Source organism: Punica granatum, chromosome 6 (assembly GCF_007655135.1).
Source record: "Punica granatum isolate Tunisia-2019 chromosome 6, ASM765513v2, whole genome shotgun sequence".
NCBI classification, from domain to species: domain Eukaryota; kingdom Viridiplantae; phylum Streptophyta; class Magnoliopsida; order Myrtales; family Lythraceae; genus Punica; species Punica granatum.
The window spans coordinates 5,087,851-5,104,722 of record NC_045132.1 but is presented as its reverse complement, the minus strand read 5'-3'; the positions used below and the strand labels follow the sequence as shown (position 1 = coordinate 5,104,722).

Below are 16,872 nucleotides of genomic sequence, written 5' to 3'. Positions count from 1 at the left end.
ATATTATTCATTAATTTTTTGTGATTATATAGGAGAATTTGGGCAATTTAAGAATTAATAATGATGATGATGATGATGATATTTGATCACATAAGTTGGTCATTTAATTAAGGGGTTTTTACCCCAAATGGCCCATGATTTACGCGTTTTGTCGAATCTATCATATGTTTTTTTGTCAGATATATCCAATGGTCTACATTTTGCTTCAAATCTATCCTGCCGTTACATCTCCGTCAATGTCTAACGGTTTCGCTACAATAACCCTCTTTATCTAGGATAGATTTGAGAAAAAATTTAAACCATGTGATAGATTTGAGAAAAAATTGAAATCATGGGATAGATTTGAAGCCTACTAACGTTTCATTAACGGAAAACAAAAACGACGGGATAGATTTTGAGCAAAATGTAAACCATGAGATATATTTGACAAAAAAAAGAGAGCATATGATAGATTTGACAAAACGAGTAAACCATGGGTAATTTGACGCAATTTTCCCTTTAATTAATTGGAACTTGGGGATATGAGAAGATGAGTTTATTGGCATGCGTTCGAAATTGTGAGTTCATTATTGGATAATTGCACGAAACAATGTAAAGTTTTTTTAAGTGAAAATGGACTAGCACAATTATTAGTCTCGTCAGCGTAATACTATCAAAGGCCTAATATAGTAAATACAAGTCAGTGTCCTCCAAGCCCAAGCGGAAGGGCGCATAACTAGGGATTGGTTTTGACAAATGCACTAGAAGGAATTCGAACTGGGAATTTTCGGGTTACTAAAACACATGGGAGTAAGTTTGTTAACCACTATCACTTAGTGATGTAAAGTTGATGTAGGGAATGCAAATAGCCGTTTACTCATAAATTAAGAGTTTACCCAAAGTGTTTATTTGAAAACTCGTTACACAACGAATAGAAGAATCTCGTAAAGCGATCTAAATTAATATATAATATACTCATGGAAAAGTGATCGACGGATATTACGAAGTGTATAATATACTTATGGAAAAGTGATCGATGAATATTACGAAGTGCTATGAGTCCCGATGTAGTTATCCAATGAAATGCTCAAGAGAACATCTTGGGAAGAACAAAAAATTACAAGCAAACTGGACAAATGATGAATCGGATTTGCCAAACTAAATTAATCTGCCATATTCTATAATATCTTATTTTGTATAAAATAAGGTGCTTGGATGAATCAAATCACGCGTTGTTTATCGTTTATGAATGCACGGTGTCGGTAAGCGTTCAAAAAAAAGGAAATGGACGAACTAACCTAATGATAATATATGCGTGCGTCATTGTGCACTTTGAGGAGAAAAAGTTTGGATACCACTATACAATTTTACACATTGAAACTTTTCAGTTTGGCCCGTTTAATTTATTTATTTTTTGCTGGATAATGCAATTTTATTATCAACTGGCATTAGTACAAGGAAGGCCCTCAAACATGCAAACAGACTCAAAATTTGCTACAAAGCCGAACTGGCTCAGAGCATGGGCAGTTAGAGGTCCGAGATACTCAGGTACAACACCAATTCGACAAAAGGGGAAAGAAGGTACCTAATGTCCAAGATAATATTCCTAATCTCCCATGGAACATTCGGGGGATTAGCCAAAGCATCTACTACTCAAAGAGAATTGCATTCTACCCAAATCTTTGATCATCCCGCGTTGAGAACCATGGAAATAGCAAGAAGGATTGCATAGGTTTCGGCTTGGAGAGGAGATGAAGCTGTATAAGGGGCACACCATGAGCTGATGACGTGTTCGTTAAGGCTTTGTGCCACCCCTGCCACATAGGCTGTGAGGTTTTGCCATGCTGCATCTGTATTAATCTTCCTCCAGACTGGACCTAGATAGGTTTTGCGCATGGAAGAGTGAGGGTGAAGGAGCTGTAGCAGGCATCAGGATCATGAAGTGGGAGCTTTGGTGAGATCCTTGGTCGTGGGTGCAGGGCTGGTCTCGGGCAGTAGCAGGACCATATTTGCTGAAGGCGGTCTGTTGTTGTGTGTTGCCCTTATGCTCGCGGTAGGATTTTCGAATATGTTGTAGCATGCAAGCAATGTTCGCCAGAACCCCTGCAAAAAGACCATCATTTCTAAGGTTCCATAAAGTATAAAGCACAACAGCCCCATAAGTCACAAAAGATAACAGATCAATACAAAAGTAGAGTTGGAGGCTGAACAATGAAAGGAATTATATCAATCGAGGAATTTCTAGGGAAATTATCCGAAATCAAATTCCAAGGTGATTCTGTCCATGCTAAACGATAAAAAATACATTCACCATAAAGGTGTGTATAATTATGGAACCGGTAAGACAAAGCGGACACATGCTTCCACTTTAAGCAAATCAGGGAGACATACACTTGCAAATCTCCATAAATGGATTTTCAATCTTTCGTGAATTTTTAATCCCCAAATCAATTTCCATTTAAGTCTAGGACTTGTTGAATCTCACGCCCTGATCCTTGATGTAAAACGACTTAACAGAGTGTATACCTGAGGAGGTGAAAGTCCAAATGATACGATCATCATACTTTTCAAGAGAAAGATGTAATATGAGAATATTGCGCATTATATTTTCATCGAAAAGATTATGAAGTAGTTGGTTGTGCAAGAGAGGATGAAGAGATCAGATCGTCAATGAGCATGGGGTGTGATATGGATGGACCACCTCTGCGGATTTGAATGCCTTTGATTTCATGGTTCACTTTAGCCCTGTAAAGCAGCCTAGACAAGATTTCCATTGATACGACAAAGAGAGAAGGCGAGATAGGGTCCCCTTGTCTTATCTTATGCCTCTACCCGGATGAAAGTGTCCATGGGGGTTAACCATTAATGAGAATAGAGAAGGAAGTTCTTGAGATGCATTGTTCGATTCGAGAAACAAATTGGGAGTGGAAATCGAAATTTTTAAGCACTTGTATGATGAACTTCCATTCTAATCTATCAAAAGATTTCATGAAATTCATTTTCATTCCCGCCCAGCCTCTACGCGCCCTAGTGTTCTTCATGAAATGGAGAATTTCTTGAGCTAAAAAAATCATTTTCATTGATCCATCTTCCTTTAATGAAAGCAGTTTGGTTCGGGGAAACAAGTCTATGAAGGAAAGGCTTAAGACGCTTCGCAAGGATTTTTGAAATAATTTTATAGGAGACATTACAAACGCTAATTGGGCAAAAATCCTTGAAGGTGGAAGCACCATGCTTTTTAGAAATGAGAGTGATAAAATCATTGTTATCAGAACCGAACCGAACCGACCGGTCGGACCGAGAACCGGCATCATGTCCGGTCCGGTTCGCCTGAAAACCGAAATGGCAACTTTGAACCGTCGAACCCATTGAACCGGCCGGTTCTATGTGTTTTTATGGGTTTCCTATTTAATGTAAAAATTCATGTCCGGTCCGGTTCGCTTGAAAACCGAAATGGCAACTTTGAACCGTCGAACCCATTGAACCGGCCGGTTCTATGGGTTTTTATGGGTTTCCTATTTAATGTAAAAATTAGTTAGTTATGTAAGGATTTGAACTCATGACCTCTTACTTCTCATATTAGCATACTACCAACCAAGCCACCACCACTTTTTTGTTCTTTTAACTCTACTTTTAAGTACTTATTAAAATAAAATATTTATTTTGAAGTAAGAAATATTAAATATAGATACTTTCTTATACTATTGTTATATTTTTTTAAAATCATCATACTTTTATCTTAATTATCATAATTTTTTTAATAATATGAATATTTATTTTATTTTAAATAAACATGCGGTCCGACCCATCGAACCCCGATTGGACCCATAAACCCATGACCCCGTACCCCTTCCGGTTCATCATCCGGTCCAGTTCTGATAACACTGGATAAAAGTGTTGATCCACTCTTTTAGTATAAAGCCTGATTGGAAAAAAAAATTTTGGGCTGCTGAAATGAGAAGAGGTTTGACGGGGTTACCGTAAAATTTGTAAAAGAGTGCCGAAAGATGATCGAGGCCCAGGGCTTTTAAATTCTGAATGGAGTTCAAGGCCATTGAGATTTCTTCTACAGAGGATATGTAAGTGAGTTTTAGATCCTCTTCATCCGAAATAACCGGGCTAACGAACCCTTCAAGATCAACAGGAAACGAAGGTTAAAAGACGTAAAGAGATCCTAGAAATTTTGGAATGAAATAGTTACCGATATCTAATGGGTCTTGGATCAGTGGATTGTCACCGGTTTTGATTGCATCTATGTGGTTGGATCGAGTCAGATGATTGTTGATAGGTGAAAGAATTTAGTGTTCCGGTCACCGTCTTCAAGTCACGGCTCTCTAGATTTCTGTCTCCAAATCAGATCCTTCCTCATCAATATTTCGTCTAGTTCCTTCCATAGCCTTTGTTCCCTTTCTCTATTTTCGGCGCTCGGGTCTTGGTTTTGGATCGACTCTAGATCTTTAAGGATATCTGCAATTTTGGACTAGCAGAAACCAAAGCAATTTCTATTCCAAGACTTTTAAGTTGGTTTTTAAAACCTTGATCTTACCACAGTTGAAAAGCCTTAAGAGTCAATGACGCAGCGTACAACGCAAGTAACCGTCACAGACCCGTTGATTCGCGCACGAATACCGGAACTACAACCTTCTATACCTGTTGATTCTACGAATACCAGGAAATAGGCATCAAACTCGAATCCGAGATTGGACAAAGCACGAAAGCTCTGAATTTTATTAATAATCTGAAAAGACGACTCTACTCCCCTTTACCCTAGGGCTTACATCGTTTAAATAGAGAAAACGAGAATATATCGAAAGAAATAAAAATATTCTTAAAGATAAACTATTTCCTAAAAATATTCTTAAAGATAAACTATTTCCTAAAAATATTCTTAAAAATAAACTATTTCCTAAAAATATTCTTAAAGATAAATTATTTCCTAAAATATAAAAAAAACCCTAATTAACATAAAATTGCCCGTTTGAGGCCTTAAACGATCGAATTCGGCCAAAATCTCGTCTTTTCATAGCCATAGGCTATGCGTTTTGCTCTGGAGGCTGTTTCTTTCGAGATAGGGTTGTCAGAACCTATTTTTCTCCAAGTACCGACTTGCCAGGTCGTCTGCTGCATCATTCTCCCATGGGTGGAGAGAATTCGCCCTCGAATTCGCCCTAGGAGTTTAGAGATAAAATCAGCAGCATGATTTTCCCCATGCCCATCGAAGTCAAAATCAAGAATATATTTCATTATGTCAAACTGATAAACGACATTGCTATCAAAAGCTGAACGTGGTCCAGAGCGGGTGCAGTCAAGGTTCCCATTGTCAAGATTCGGCAAACATTCACCGAGATCCCGCAATTCCTTGATAGATTTAGTTATCGTCACCGCTGCCCCAATCCCAATTCCTGTCACAGTCTCCTCCTCCTCGTCGAACTTGGGCTCTCCATTGCCTCCCGCTACAAAAAATGCTTCATCGGATGGATCCTCTTCGGAAAACAAAGTCGCGTCCCCTTCAGAGTTGGAATCATACTCAATTTCTTCTCGATCAGGGTCAGAATTCGGATTAGGGTTTCTCCGATTCTGATTCTCCAAAAGTGCAGCCATCTGCTGTGTGAACTGCTCCATCATAGGATCCATCTTCTGCTCCATCCTCTGATCCAGCTGATCTAGCTGATCTAGCCTCTGCTCCAGATATCGCAGATATTCACAGTCATAAACATCTTCCACACGATCCCTCCTCCTGAGCGGCATCGTTGATCCAAGAACGAACCTAGCTCTGATACCAACTGACGCAGCGTATAACGTAAGTAACCGTCACAGACCCGTTGATTCGTGCACGAATACCGGAACTACAACCTTCTATACCTGTTGATTCTACGAATACCAGGAAATAGGCATCAAACTCGAATCCGAGATTGGACAAAGCACGAAAGCTCTGAATTTTATTAATAATCTGAAACGACGACTCTACTCCCCTTTACCCTAGGGCTTACATCGTTTAAATAGAGAAAACGAGAATATATCGAAAGAAATAAAAATATTCTTAAAGATAAACTATTTCCTAAAAATATTCTTAAAGATAAACTATTTCCTAAAAATATTCTTAAAAATAAACTATTTCCTAAAAATATTCTTAAAGATAAATTATTTCCTAAAATATAAAAAAACCCTAATTAACATAAAATTACCCGTTTGAGGCCTTAAACGATCGAATTCGGCCAAAATCTCGTCTTTTCACAGCCATAGACTGTGAGTTTTGCTCTGGAGGCCGTTTCCTTCGATATAGGGTTGTCAGAACCTATTTTTCTCCAGGTACCGACTTGTCAGGTCGTCTGCCGCATCATTAACTATTTCCTAAAAATATTTTTAAAGATAAATTATTTCCTAAAATATAAAAAAACCCTAATTAACATAAAATTGCCCGTTTGAGGCCTTAAACGATCGAATTCGGCCAAAATCTCGTCTTTTCACAGCCACAGGCTGTGAGTTTTGTTCTGGAGGCCGTTTCTTTCGAGATAAGGTTGTCAAAACCTATTTTTCTCCAGGTACCGACTTGCCAGGTCGTCTGCCGCATCAGCCAATAATCGGAACCTGCCATGCTTTTTTAACCACATCAACACTAGATGGGTCACGAGTCGAAGCCTGCTCGAAACGAAAAGACCTTGACATCGTGAGAGAATCCATCCAAAGTTTAATAAAAAAAATAGGACTATGGTCAGATGTAGTGAAAGGGAGATGGAGGATCCCAGCCTTAGGAAAGTGCGATCTCCATTCATCATTTGCTATGGCTCTATCAAGCCTTTGCTTAATACGGGCTAATTCGAGTCTTTTTTATTTGGCCATGTGAAAGAATTACCAGTAAAGCCCAAATCAATGCAACCGGAATGATTTAAAAAATCATCAAGGTGAGATCTAGGGAAGAAGCCAAGTTTCTAACCCCCCTCTTTTATCAGCAGAACAATTTATCTCATTAAAATCACCAATCACGTGCTTGTCACGTGATTTGTTCCATGAGATGACCCGACCCCAACATATATAGAATTAATGATATAAAAAATCACCACCTTTGATCAAATTCCTATTTCTAGCTCAACCTTTTAGAAATCGCACATAAAAGTACGATCTTTTGCTTTAGTTTCAAATCTAGCACGACCTTTCGTTTTAGTTATAAATTTAGCACAACTTTTCAGAAATCGCTTAGAATGCACGACATTTAGATTTAGTTTCAAATTTAGCACGACCTTTCATTTTAGTTTCGCTCGTCATGTAGTATTTGTGTATCAACTTTATATTATTTGTAAATTGCCAACTTTGGCGAACTTTTTCTCTTGCATTAACGAAATAAATTACAATGACATATGTAAGTAACACAACAATTCCTCCCACCTGGAGGAGATCTCCAAGTTGCCCATACGCTATCTATATAAGAATCAAATTCAAAACGATAGATTTTGTTGTTCGTTTAATTTAATTTAATTTTGTCATTGGTGCATTAATTTCATTTATTAATGAAATACATAGTAATAAGGAGATCATTGGTACAATGTTTCAATGAAAATTTTGGAGAAATAAAATTGTAACAATTAGATGTGAGTTTTTCTATATCCTCCAAATAAAAAACCTCCTTTCAAAATCCTGCTCATAATGGCATGTGTTGTAATTTACACATATCCAACACTATTCAATAAATGTCGGTGAGATTTTGAATTACAAAAGATTTTTAGGCACAAAATTTAGGAGAATTTAAGCATTTTTTATTAGACTTGATGTGAGAATACTGTTGTTGATATAAAAGTGATGAGACATAATAAATGTTAAAAAAATATGTATTATTTTCAGAATAAACTAAGATGTACCAGAGACAATAATTAAAAATTGTTAAGATTAAAATTGATATTTGAAATTGAGAATAAGTAGAAATACTTTTAATAAGCAATTAATAACATGTCAGAAAAAAAGGGGTGGAATCTTGAATGAATATGTGCCATCTACTCTCTATAATTAGGCTTATTTGAATGTCATATATTTATAATTCTTTTTTGAATAGACTACTACTGTCACCTTCCACTTATTCATTATTCATTAGTAATCGTTTTTACCCCTGACATATTTTTCTACTAATTAGTCCAAAACGTTGGCATTTCGTCTAACATTTATACCATTTTATGATGGAAAAGTGACGGAAAATATAATGCCGTCCATGAATTTTCCGTCACGGAAGTTAATGGAATGGTATAAATGTTAGACGGAATGTCAACGTTTGGGGCCAATTGGTGGCAAAAATATATCAGGGACAAAAACGGTTACTAATGAATAAGTGGATGACGCCGGTGGTAGTCCACTCTTCTTTTTTCTTTTTAGTTATTGCTTCTATGTAGATGATCAATCCTTGCTGTTCTGATTAGATTTGGACCTACTAAGTGCTAATGTATTTGACCAGAACTTTCCGACTAGCGATATCTTTTTAGCTGAAAGATTTTGAGGTCAAATACGCAATTCGCTCCCTATGGTGCACATTGTGAATAAAGATTATATAATTCATTCATTAGCATAACCAATATTTTTAGGGGATATATGTATAAAAGAAGGTTGTGAATTTGCTTTATTATTGTTTATAAAGAAACGACGTTTGTGATTTGTTAACTAGGGCTAGCTAAGATGATCAAAATAAGGAGAATCATACAAGGAAATCATTTTGGGTCTGTTTGTGGGGGTGAATGGGTGGATTTTTCCCACTCGCACCCCCACAATTTCCTCTTTTTTTTGTAATTTTCTCTTTGCTTTTGCATTTTTAAATCCGATCGAAAAAAAAACTACGTAATTCGATCGATTTGTTAATTCAAAAGATTTGACTAAGCCCCCACAATTTCCATTTTTTATGTAATTTTTTTAATTTCCCTTTTCTTTTGCATTTTCAAATCCAATTCGAAAAGATATTAAGTAATTTGATCGACGCATTATACCAAATTATTCGATTATAAGGTCGACACACTATGCCTTTTTAGTAATTCAGATCCACCCCCAATAATGTTCCACTTAATTTGGTCAATGTGTTAGGCCAAATGATTTGATCATTATGGTCGGACTATTTTCAAAAAAATATATTTACCTGACTTTTATTTAGAAAAGTTAGAAAAAATTTCGTACTAAAAGTACTAGGTATATGAAATTCAATATGTGTAATAGTCTTTTTCAAATTTTAGTTTGTGAGTGCGAATCTTTTTCCTTTCACTTTTTCAGTTTTTCTTCTTTTGTCAAATACTTTTAATTTTGACCCAACATGGTAGTAGTATAACCTAATTGACCCACCAAAAGATTTAACACAATGCTTTTTTTTCCCCTCTATACTATCTATCTATCTATCTATCTATCTATCTATTTTACCTTTTTTCAGAATAGTTATTCATATATCATACATTTTTTTTATAGATATTCCTTCACGAACACAAACTTTCTTCGTCTATATTTTACCTTTCTTAAGAAACTATACTAATTAAACGCATATTTTTTTGAATTACAAGCAATACATATTTCTCCATTTTTTCCATATGAGAAGACCCAATGATGAAAATTAATTTCGTTGTTAATTTATCTTAATAAATTTATAAACTGCGAACATTTTCATTTTCTTAAAGTCCATCATGTCTTCCTTTCCTTAAAATAATTTTTAAATTTGATCTATTCCTATCTTTTTAAGAGTAAAACTATAAGCTTAACATTCAAGAATCAATGCATGTAAACATTCGAAACACGCTCCATGAAATTAAAAGAAAAAGGATATCATATATATAATATTAATAGAGAGTGCATGCTTTTTACAAATAAACCAGGCACAAGTCTCGTGTCTTGCTGTGGGGTGAAACGGCTCATTCAATCAATAATTAGTTGAAATATTAACTTAATTTTTATAATATTTGGTCTAATCCAAGAATATTAATTGTTTGCAAAATTTACATAATTTTTCAAGGTATTGATCATATTCTAATTCATGATGGATGTCACAATATATAAATAATTTATAACTAAAATTCTTGTGTTTATTAAAGTATGTTCACAATAAATGGTAATGAAGAGTAAATATTCAAACAAAAAATGATTCTTTAGTTAAATCTAATTATATTTCTAACCTAGCTGATATAATAAAAGATATCACGTGCATTTGTATTTGAAAAATTGAGGATAATTACGTTATATTTGAAAATTATAAGCCTTTGCATATATTATAAATTTTTTACTATTTTATGATTAGCCAACTTACCATTTGTTTTAGTTATCTTATGCCATACTTCATATGATAGATTACACCACATTATTTAAGGTTCAGTCAATAGATAAATATAAAATAATCATAAAAATGTATTTTGATATAAGTGAAAAATTAATTTTTTTTTGCCAGAAAGTATGGATTTTCCACCTAACATTAAATACCATACCTAATAGATGTATGGTCATTCATAATATTATGGTTTTTCTTTTTAATCTGTGAAAAGAAAATGAAACTTGAAGGGGTTAATTTAGATGATCATTAATGATAAACATATCATTTATAACATAAAATTTTAAAAAAATATATATAGAGGTAAGTTTTGCATTTCAATATTGTGAGAGTAATTTTATTTAGTCATTAAACAAAACTAACAAATTTATTGTGTTACGCATTATATCATCGTTTATATTTGAGTTATGATTGCATTTATCTAGAATTTAATCCATTTTAGTTTTATATAAGTATGTAAAATGTCATGGACGAAGAAAATGAAGAATAAAATCACCTTTCTAAGCAAAGAAAAAAGAAAATGAAGAATAAATTATCTTTCACCAAATTTCAAAAAGAATGAAAATTATAAGTTACTGGCGATGCAGGTCTCACGAATCGATCTCTGGACTTGGAGGGAATGGTGTAATTCCACTGCGCCGAAAATCATGTGATTTTATCTCTCCCTATATATATTGATTGATTGACTGCAACACAATAAAGAAAAAGATAGAAAATCGATGACATGACACGTATCAAAAGTTTTAGTTTACAAAAATAATTTTATTATTAGTTTTAGTTATAAACTATATTAATTATCATACATATTATTAAGATGAATAAAAAATAGGGATGATTGTGCTATATAACATAACGTTTGAAGGAATTCTTTATTTTAGTCCAAACTTGATTTTTTACCTGAGATATTTCAATATTGACTGTTGATTTCACATCTATCTTGACGCTAACTTTCCGTCCAAAATTGACGGAATTGTACACATGGCAAGTTAATTTTGTAATGTTGCTTACATGTATTGCAAAATTAATGCGCTACGTGTGCAATTCCGTCAATTTTGGATGGGAAATTAGTGTTGGGATAGATGTGAAATCAACACGTCAATGTTGGGATATCTTAGGTAAAAAATTAAATTTGGGTTAGAATTAAGAATTCATTCGAACGTTATGTTATATGGCGCAATTAATCCTAAAAATATAAAAGAAAATTTCAAATTCGCGATTTCGAGTGGGTCCACCCCTAGTTATTGATTATTGTGCGGGAGGAAAAGTGTTGTTCTGCAGGGATGCCTATAAAATTATTATTTTATACATAATGCTTATTCTTTTTGCCCGGTAATGAGACATAATGCATTAATTATATTATGAAAAGGATCTCAAAATAATTCCCCACGAGCCACACTAAAGTCTTTTGATTATCTCGAAACACTATGACTTGATCAATGTGCTTTTCGTAATTATATATTAATTGCAATGTTCTGCCAAATTATTGCAGTGTTGGAGAGAAAAGAAAAAGAAATGACCATTAGGAATGAAGAGATGTCGTCGTCCATTTCGTGGAGTCTGATAAACACTTGGTGGAGTGGGTGAGATAACAAATACTTTGAGGGCATATTTTGCGCTTTTTGAAAAAGAATATGAATAATAATTTCCAACATGTTAAATTTTAATCGCATGTATTAGTATTGCCTCGTAGCAACCAACACAAAGCATTACCAACCACTTACAAGTAAAAAAAAGGGACAAGGAACAGAGATATCGAAAAATATGTGGTAGCACATGCCTCGATCAGATCATTGCAGTAGAGAGTTTGTTATATTACACTAGTAGATATGAGATAGTAACCCTTATAAAAACGACTTTTATGGGTTTGTGCATTTCTCGGCTTGTTTATAATTAGTTGAATTTTCATATGCAATAGTTGTATGCAGAAAAACAAAATGTACATAGCTTAGAAAAGATCTTTTAAGATACAAATCATCAATGAGTATAATATTTGAATGTATATGTAGAGTTATTGTATTTTACATATTACGTGGCATAGCTAAGCCACAATAGAATGCCATAACTATACCCCATAATTAATTAACTTATGCCAATGATCTTCATATAGCATGTACATTGAAGTTATTCTTTCATAGCGAGATTTTTTTTTTTTTTAAATTAGTTGTTGCTGAACTTCAAGCGCTTGGCAGGGGTTGCTGCTTGCTGCAAATCTCAACATCTCTTCTTTAATTGTTGAAATTGATGCTATAACAGTTTTTTATTGGATTTGGGGCAAGACGTCGTCAAATTCCCATTTCGTTCATTTAATCGATGATTGCAGGACTCTGTGCAGCAGGCTTGATCGGATCATCCCGAGGCATGCTTTCTGGGAAGCTAATGGTTGCGGATACCCTAGCTCGGATGCGCAGTTGCCAGTGACCAAATGTCATCCCTGGTTGTGTTTACTGATCCTCCGGCTAATGTAGTTCAGGCTTTATTTTCGGATATTATTGGGGTCGCATCCCCATGAATGTTTGTTATGGATTCTGGTTATTCTTTGTTTCAATGAAGACTTTATTTACCACAAGAAAAAAAATAAAAAAAAGACTTGGTTGGCCTCAACCTTTTCTCATATTTGTATAATCTCCAACTTCCCCTCTGTCCAAGCTTTCAAAGCTCTGCTTCTTCTCTTCCATGGCGACTTGGATCGTGATCGTCGTCACCCTGTGCTTTGCAGACCTAATCAAGTCCCTCCTCTACTTCCTCTCTGCCACCTATGGCCCCATGATCCCCCCTGGCTCGCTGACTGACCATCCCCGTGATCGGAAACTCACTAGGTATTCCCAAAAATTGATGAGGAAGTTTACAATCGCGTCATATACGGTTCCAGCTCCAGTCAAGTATATGACAAGCAATCCTTGTCAAGTCATGCAGTGTACTTGTCCCCAGTGGCCTCTTCATCGGGGATGTATTTACCCCAGAACCAATGCGCCTTCATAAGCCTGTTCATCTCTTCAATTGGGACGTTCTTCGTCTCGGGCAAGAAGAAGAACACGAAGATGGTCATAAGGATCACGAAGCCGCCGAAGAAAAAGAAGAGACCAAATTTCATGTGGCAGAGCATGGAAAGGAAGCCCTGAGCAATGATGAAAGTGAATAACATGTTGACGGACACGTTAATGGCCTGACCAGGTGATCGGACTTCAAGTGGGCAGATCTCACTAGGTACCAGCCACCCCAGCGGGCCCCATGACCACGAAAAGGCCGCTACGTAAGCGCAGATCAGGAACACAAGGAAGTTGGCTTCGCCCTTACTGAAGGACCCTTCGCCCGTCAATCCGAACTTGGAGCCGATCATGACTCCTACAGCAATCTGCATTGACAACAATGAATAACTAACAGACTGTCCATCGTCTTTATCTTTTCAATCACCATATATAGGTGGGAAAGAATGAAGGAAGGATACAATCAATGATGTCTGGCGGATACCTGGCAAATGATCATCTGAACGCCACCTTCAATGAAGAGAGCTTTCCTCCCGAACTTATCAACCGTAGCAACAGAAACAAAGGTCCCAACAACAATAACGACACCAGTTATAGCTGCAGACATGAGGGATGCCTTGTCGCCGAAGCCCAAAGTCTTGAAGAGAACAGGAGCATAGAACATGATGACATTGATGCCAGTGATTTGCTGGAAGAATGGAATGAGAGAGCAGATGACGAGTTGAGGTCTGTATCTTGGGAGGAACATGTTCCTCCACGGTTGTTGGACTTTCTTGGCAGCTTCGCTTGCTGCAATGAGGTCCTCAAACTCTGCGTCGACAATTTCGGTGCCACGGATCTTTTGCAACATACGCTTGGCCTCCTCGTGGTGACCTCGCTCAATAATGGAATTGGGAGTGTCTGGAAGGAAGATAGATCCGATGGTCATGAACAGGGCAGGGACCCCTGCCAGAGCCAAGGAAACTCTCCAACCCCATCCACCCTTGATCTCTGCAGTTCCGTAGTTGACGAAATTCGCGACAAGAATGCCGATTGTGATCGCGACTTGGAACCCAATATTGAGTGCTCCTCTGATTTTTGCTGGTGCCATTTCGGACAGGTAGACTGGAACCGACTGCAGTTGCATGCATTGAACATATGTGATTAATGTCGGTTGAGATAATATTCATTAATATAATAGGCACATTAATTCAACTCATATCGATGGTCTGTATGTATATATACCTGATTGGCAAATCCCACACCAACACCGAGCAAGATGCGGCCGATGATGAGCACTATGATGTTCATGGCAATGCCGTTGAGGATAGCTCCAACAAGAAAGGATAGGCCTCCCAAGAACATGGACACCTTGCGGCCGAAGACACGGGTTATCTCAGAGGCAAAGAAGGAAGCAACTAGTGCGGCGAGGTAGAGGGAGGATGTGAACAGTGTAAGCAAATGGTTATCGTATTTGCAATACTGATTTTTGTCATGTGCTGACCCGTCTGTTGTTCTATGGTACACTGCTGGGAAGAACTTCATCAGGAAGTCGTCCATGGAGGTCACACCACCTAAAATTTTTTGATGAAATTGGTCATGCGAGTTCAAATTCAATCGGTGACAAGTCATGCCTATTAATTAATAACTTTTTTACTTCATCTGGAACTTTTCTTTGGTCCACGTGAAAATGCACATATAGTAATAAATCGACTGACCTGAAATACCAATATCGTAGCCGAACAAGAGACCTCCCGTAGCAGCCACGATGCAAGTGATGACGACGAAGGCTGTGATACCCCCATTGTAGTTCCCAACAGGACCTTGCGCAACGAAACCCCCTCCCGCCATATTTATGTATCAGTTTCTTAGATTAGTTAATTGGATCGATCAATGCTAGCTATCGCTCTCTGAACCACGAGCTAGCTAGCGAGGCTCCTAGCGAGCTGTGTTGAGACGTCAATCGTCTTTGAAGTTGGATCAATGTCAAGGATGGTTTTCTGATCGAACAGAAAGTAAACCTGAAAGCTGTGGAACACAGAGCTATGATCAAGATTGAAGGAAGGACAATTGGCTTGAGTTCCTAACAATTTAGCAGTTATATTTATAGACATAATAAAGGGGTGATTTAGTACACGTCAAAAAAAAAAAGATCAGATGAGGTCAGGTTACTGTTTTTAGGGTTGTGGGTTATAATCTTAGCCATTAACTATTCGCCAAAGAAAAAAAGAATTAGTCATTGACTAGCTTGATCTAGGTGGATCTTGCTAGATAGCTAGGTTTAGAATAGGAATTTGGATTTGGATATATCTATACATATATAGATGTACACACATATATGTATGTTATCTCTGTTGAAAACATGCTGGCACTTATCTAATAGGTTTCTTAATTTAGTCCAGACAGACATCTGTAATGCGTTTGGATTTAGAGTTGAGTTGAATTGAGTTTTGGTTTTAATTGGTTTGTAATGATTGTATTGTTGAATTATAAGAAAAAATTGTGAAAAAATAATAAATAATTGAGATAAAGTAATGATTAAGTAATAATTGTATTGTTAAATTGTGAAAAAATAATGAATAGTTGAGAGAATTTAATATTAAAAATTGAATTGAATGGTTAAAAAAATTTTAAAAATGAAGGGTAAATTGCACTGGTGGTCCAAAATATTTTACAAATGTTACATGATGGTCCAAAAAGTTTTTTTCGTTACATGATGGTACAAAATGTTTCAAAGTTGTTTCATGATGGTACAAACCGTCAACTCGAGCTTGACGCCGTCAAGCCGATGCTGACGTGGCTACTACGTGTCACCTCCTTGCTGACGTGGCCGAAATAAAAGGGGAAAAGGGGAAAAAGAAGGGGAAAGGGGAAAAACGGGGAAAAAGAAGGGGAAAGGGGAAAAACGGGGAAAAAGAAGGGGAAAGGGGAAAAACGGGGAAAAAGAAGGGGAAAGGGGAAAAAAAGGGAAAAAGAAGGGAAACGGGGAAGGGAAAAGGGAAAAGAAGGGGAAGAGGAAAGAGGAAGGGGGGAGAAAAGGGAAAAAAGGGAAAAAAGGGAAAAAAGGGAAAAAAAAAAAAAAAAAAAAAAAAAAAAAGGGAAATTTTTTAAAAAAAATTTTAAAAATTTAAATTTTTTCAAAATAATTTTCAAAATTTAAATTTTTTTTTATTTTTTTCGAAATTTTTACTCTTTTTTGTATTTTTTATTATTTTATATATTTTTTTAAAAAAATTTAAATTTTTTATATTTTTAAAAAATAATTTTCAAAATTTTCAATATTTTAAAATATTTTTTTATTTTTTTGAAAATTTTTACTCTTTTTTGTATTTTTTTAATTATTTTTTTGTATTTTTTGGACTTTTTAAAATTTTATTTTCTCTTAAATGACGTGGCGCATTATGATTGGTTCCACGTAATAAAAGTGACACATAGGACGTGCCACGTCAGCAAAATATTAACGGCGTCAGGGCCAATTAACGGTTTGTACCATCATGAAACAACTTTGAAACATTTTGTACCATCATGTAACGAAAAAAACTTTTTGGACCATCACGTAACATTTGTAAAATATTTTGGACCACCAGTGCAATTTACCCAAAAATGAAAAAAAAAAAGTAATGATTGTGATGTTGAATTGAAGATAAGTGAAGTTGA

General features: G+C 35.9%; 2 protein-coding genes across 2 annotated transcripts; both read right to left on the bottom strand.

The window, feature by feature from the left end:
• Window positions 1–12,394: 12,394 nt before the first annotated feature.
• Window positions 12,395–13,629, bottom strand: LOC116211687 (sugar transport protein 4-like). Its single transcript, XM_031546164.1, has one exon. The coding sequence runs from the start codon at window positions 13,608–13,610 to the stop codon at window positions 13,158–13,160; it is 453 nt and encodes a 150-aa protein (XP_031402024.1). The 5' UTR covers window positions 13,611–13,629; the 3' UTR covers window positions 12,395–13,157.
• Window positions 13,630–13,664: 35 nt separating this feature from the next.
• On the bottom strand, window positions 13,665–14,790 carry LOC116211686 (sugar transport protein 10-like). Its single transcript, XM_031546163.1, has one exon. It carries the CDS (start codon window positions 14,360–14,362, stop codon window positions 13,700–13,702), a length of 663 nt encoding a protein of 220 aa, XP_031402023.1. The 5' UTR covers window positions 14,363–14,790; the 3' UTR covers window positions 13,665–13,699.
• Between the last annotated feature and the right edge of the window lie 2,082 nt (window positions 14,791–16,872).

Bases quoted from the DNA above. Each gene is read 5' to 3' on its own strand.
- LOC116211687 (XM_031546164.1), bottom strand. From the start codon at position 13,610: ATGCAGATTGCTGTAGGAGTCATGATCGGCTCCAAGTTCGGATTGACG.
- LOC116211686 (XM_031546163.1), bottom strand. From the start codon at position 14,362: ATGCAACTGCAGTCGGTTCCAGTCTACCTGTCCGAAATGGCACCAGCA.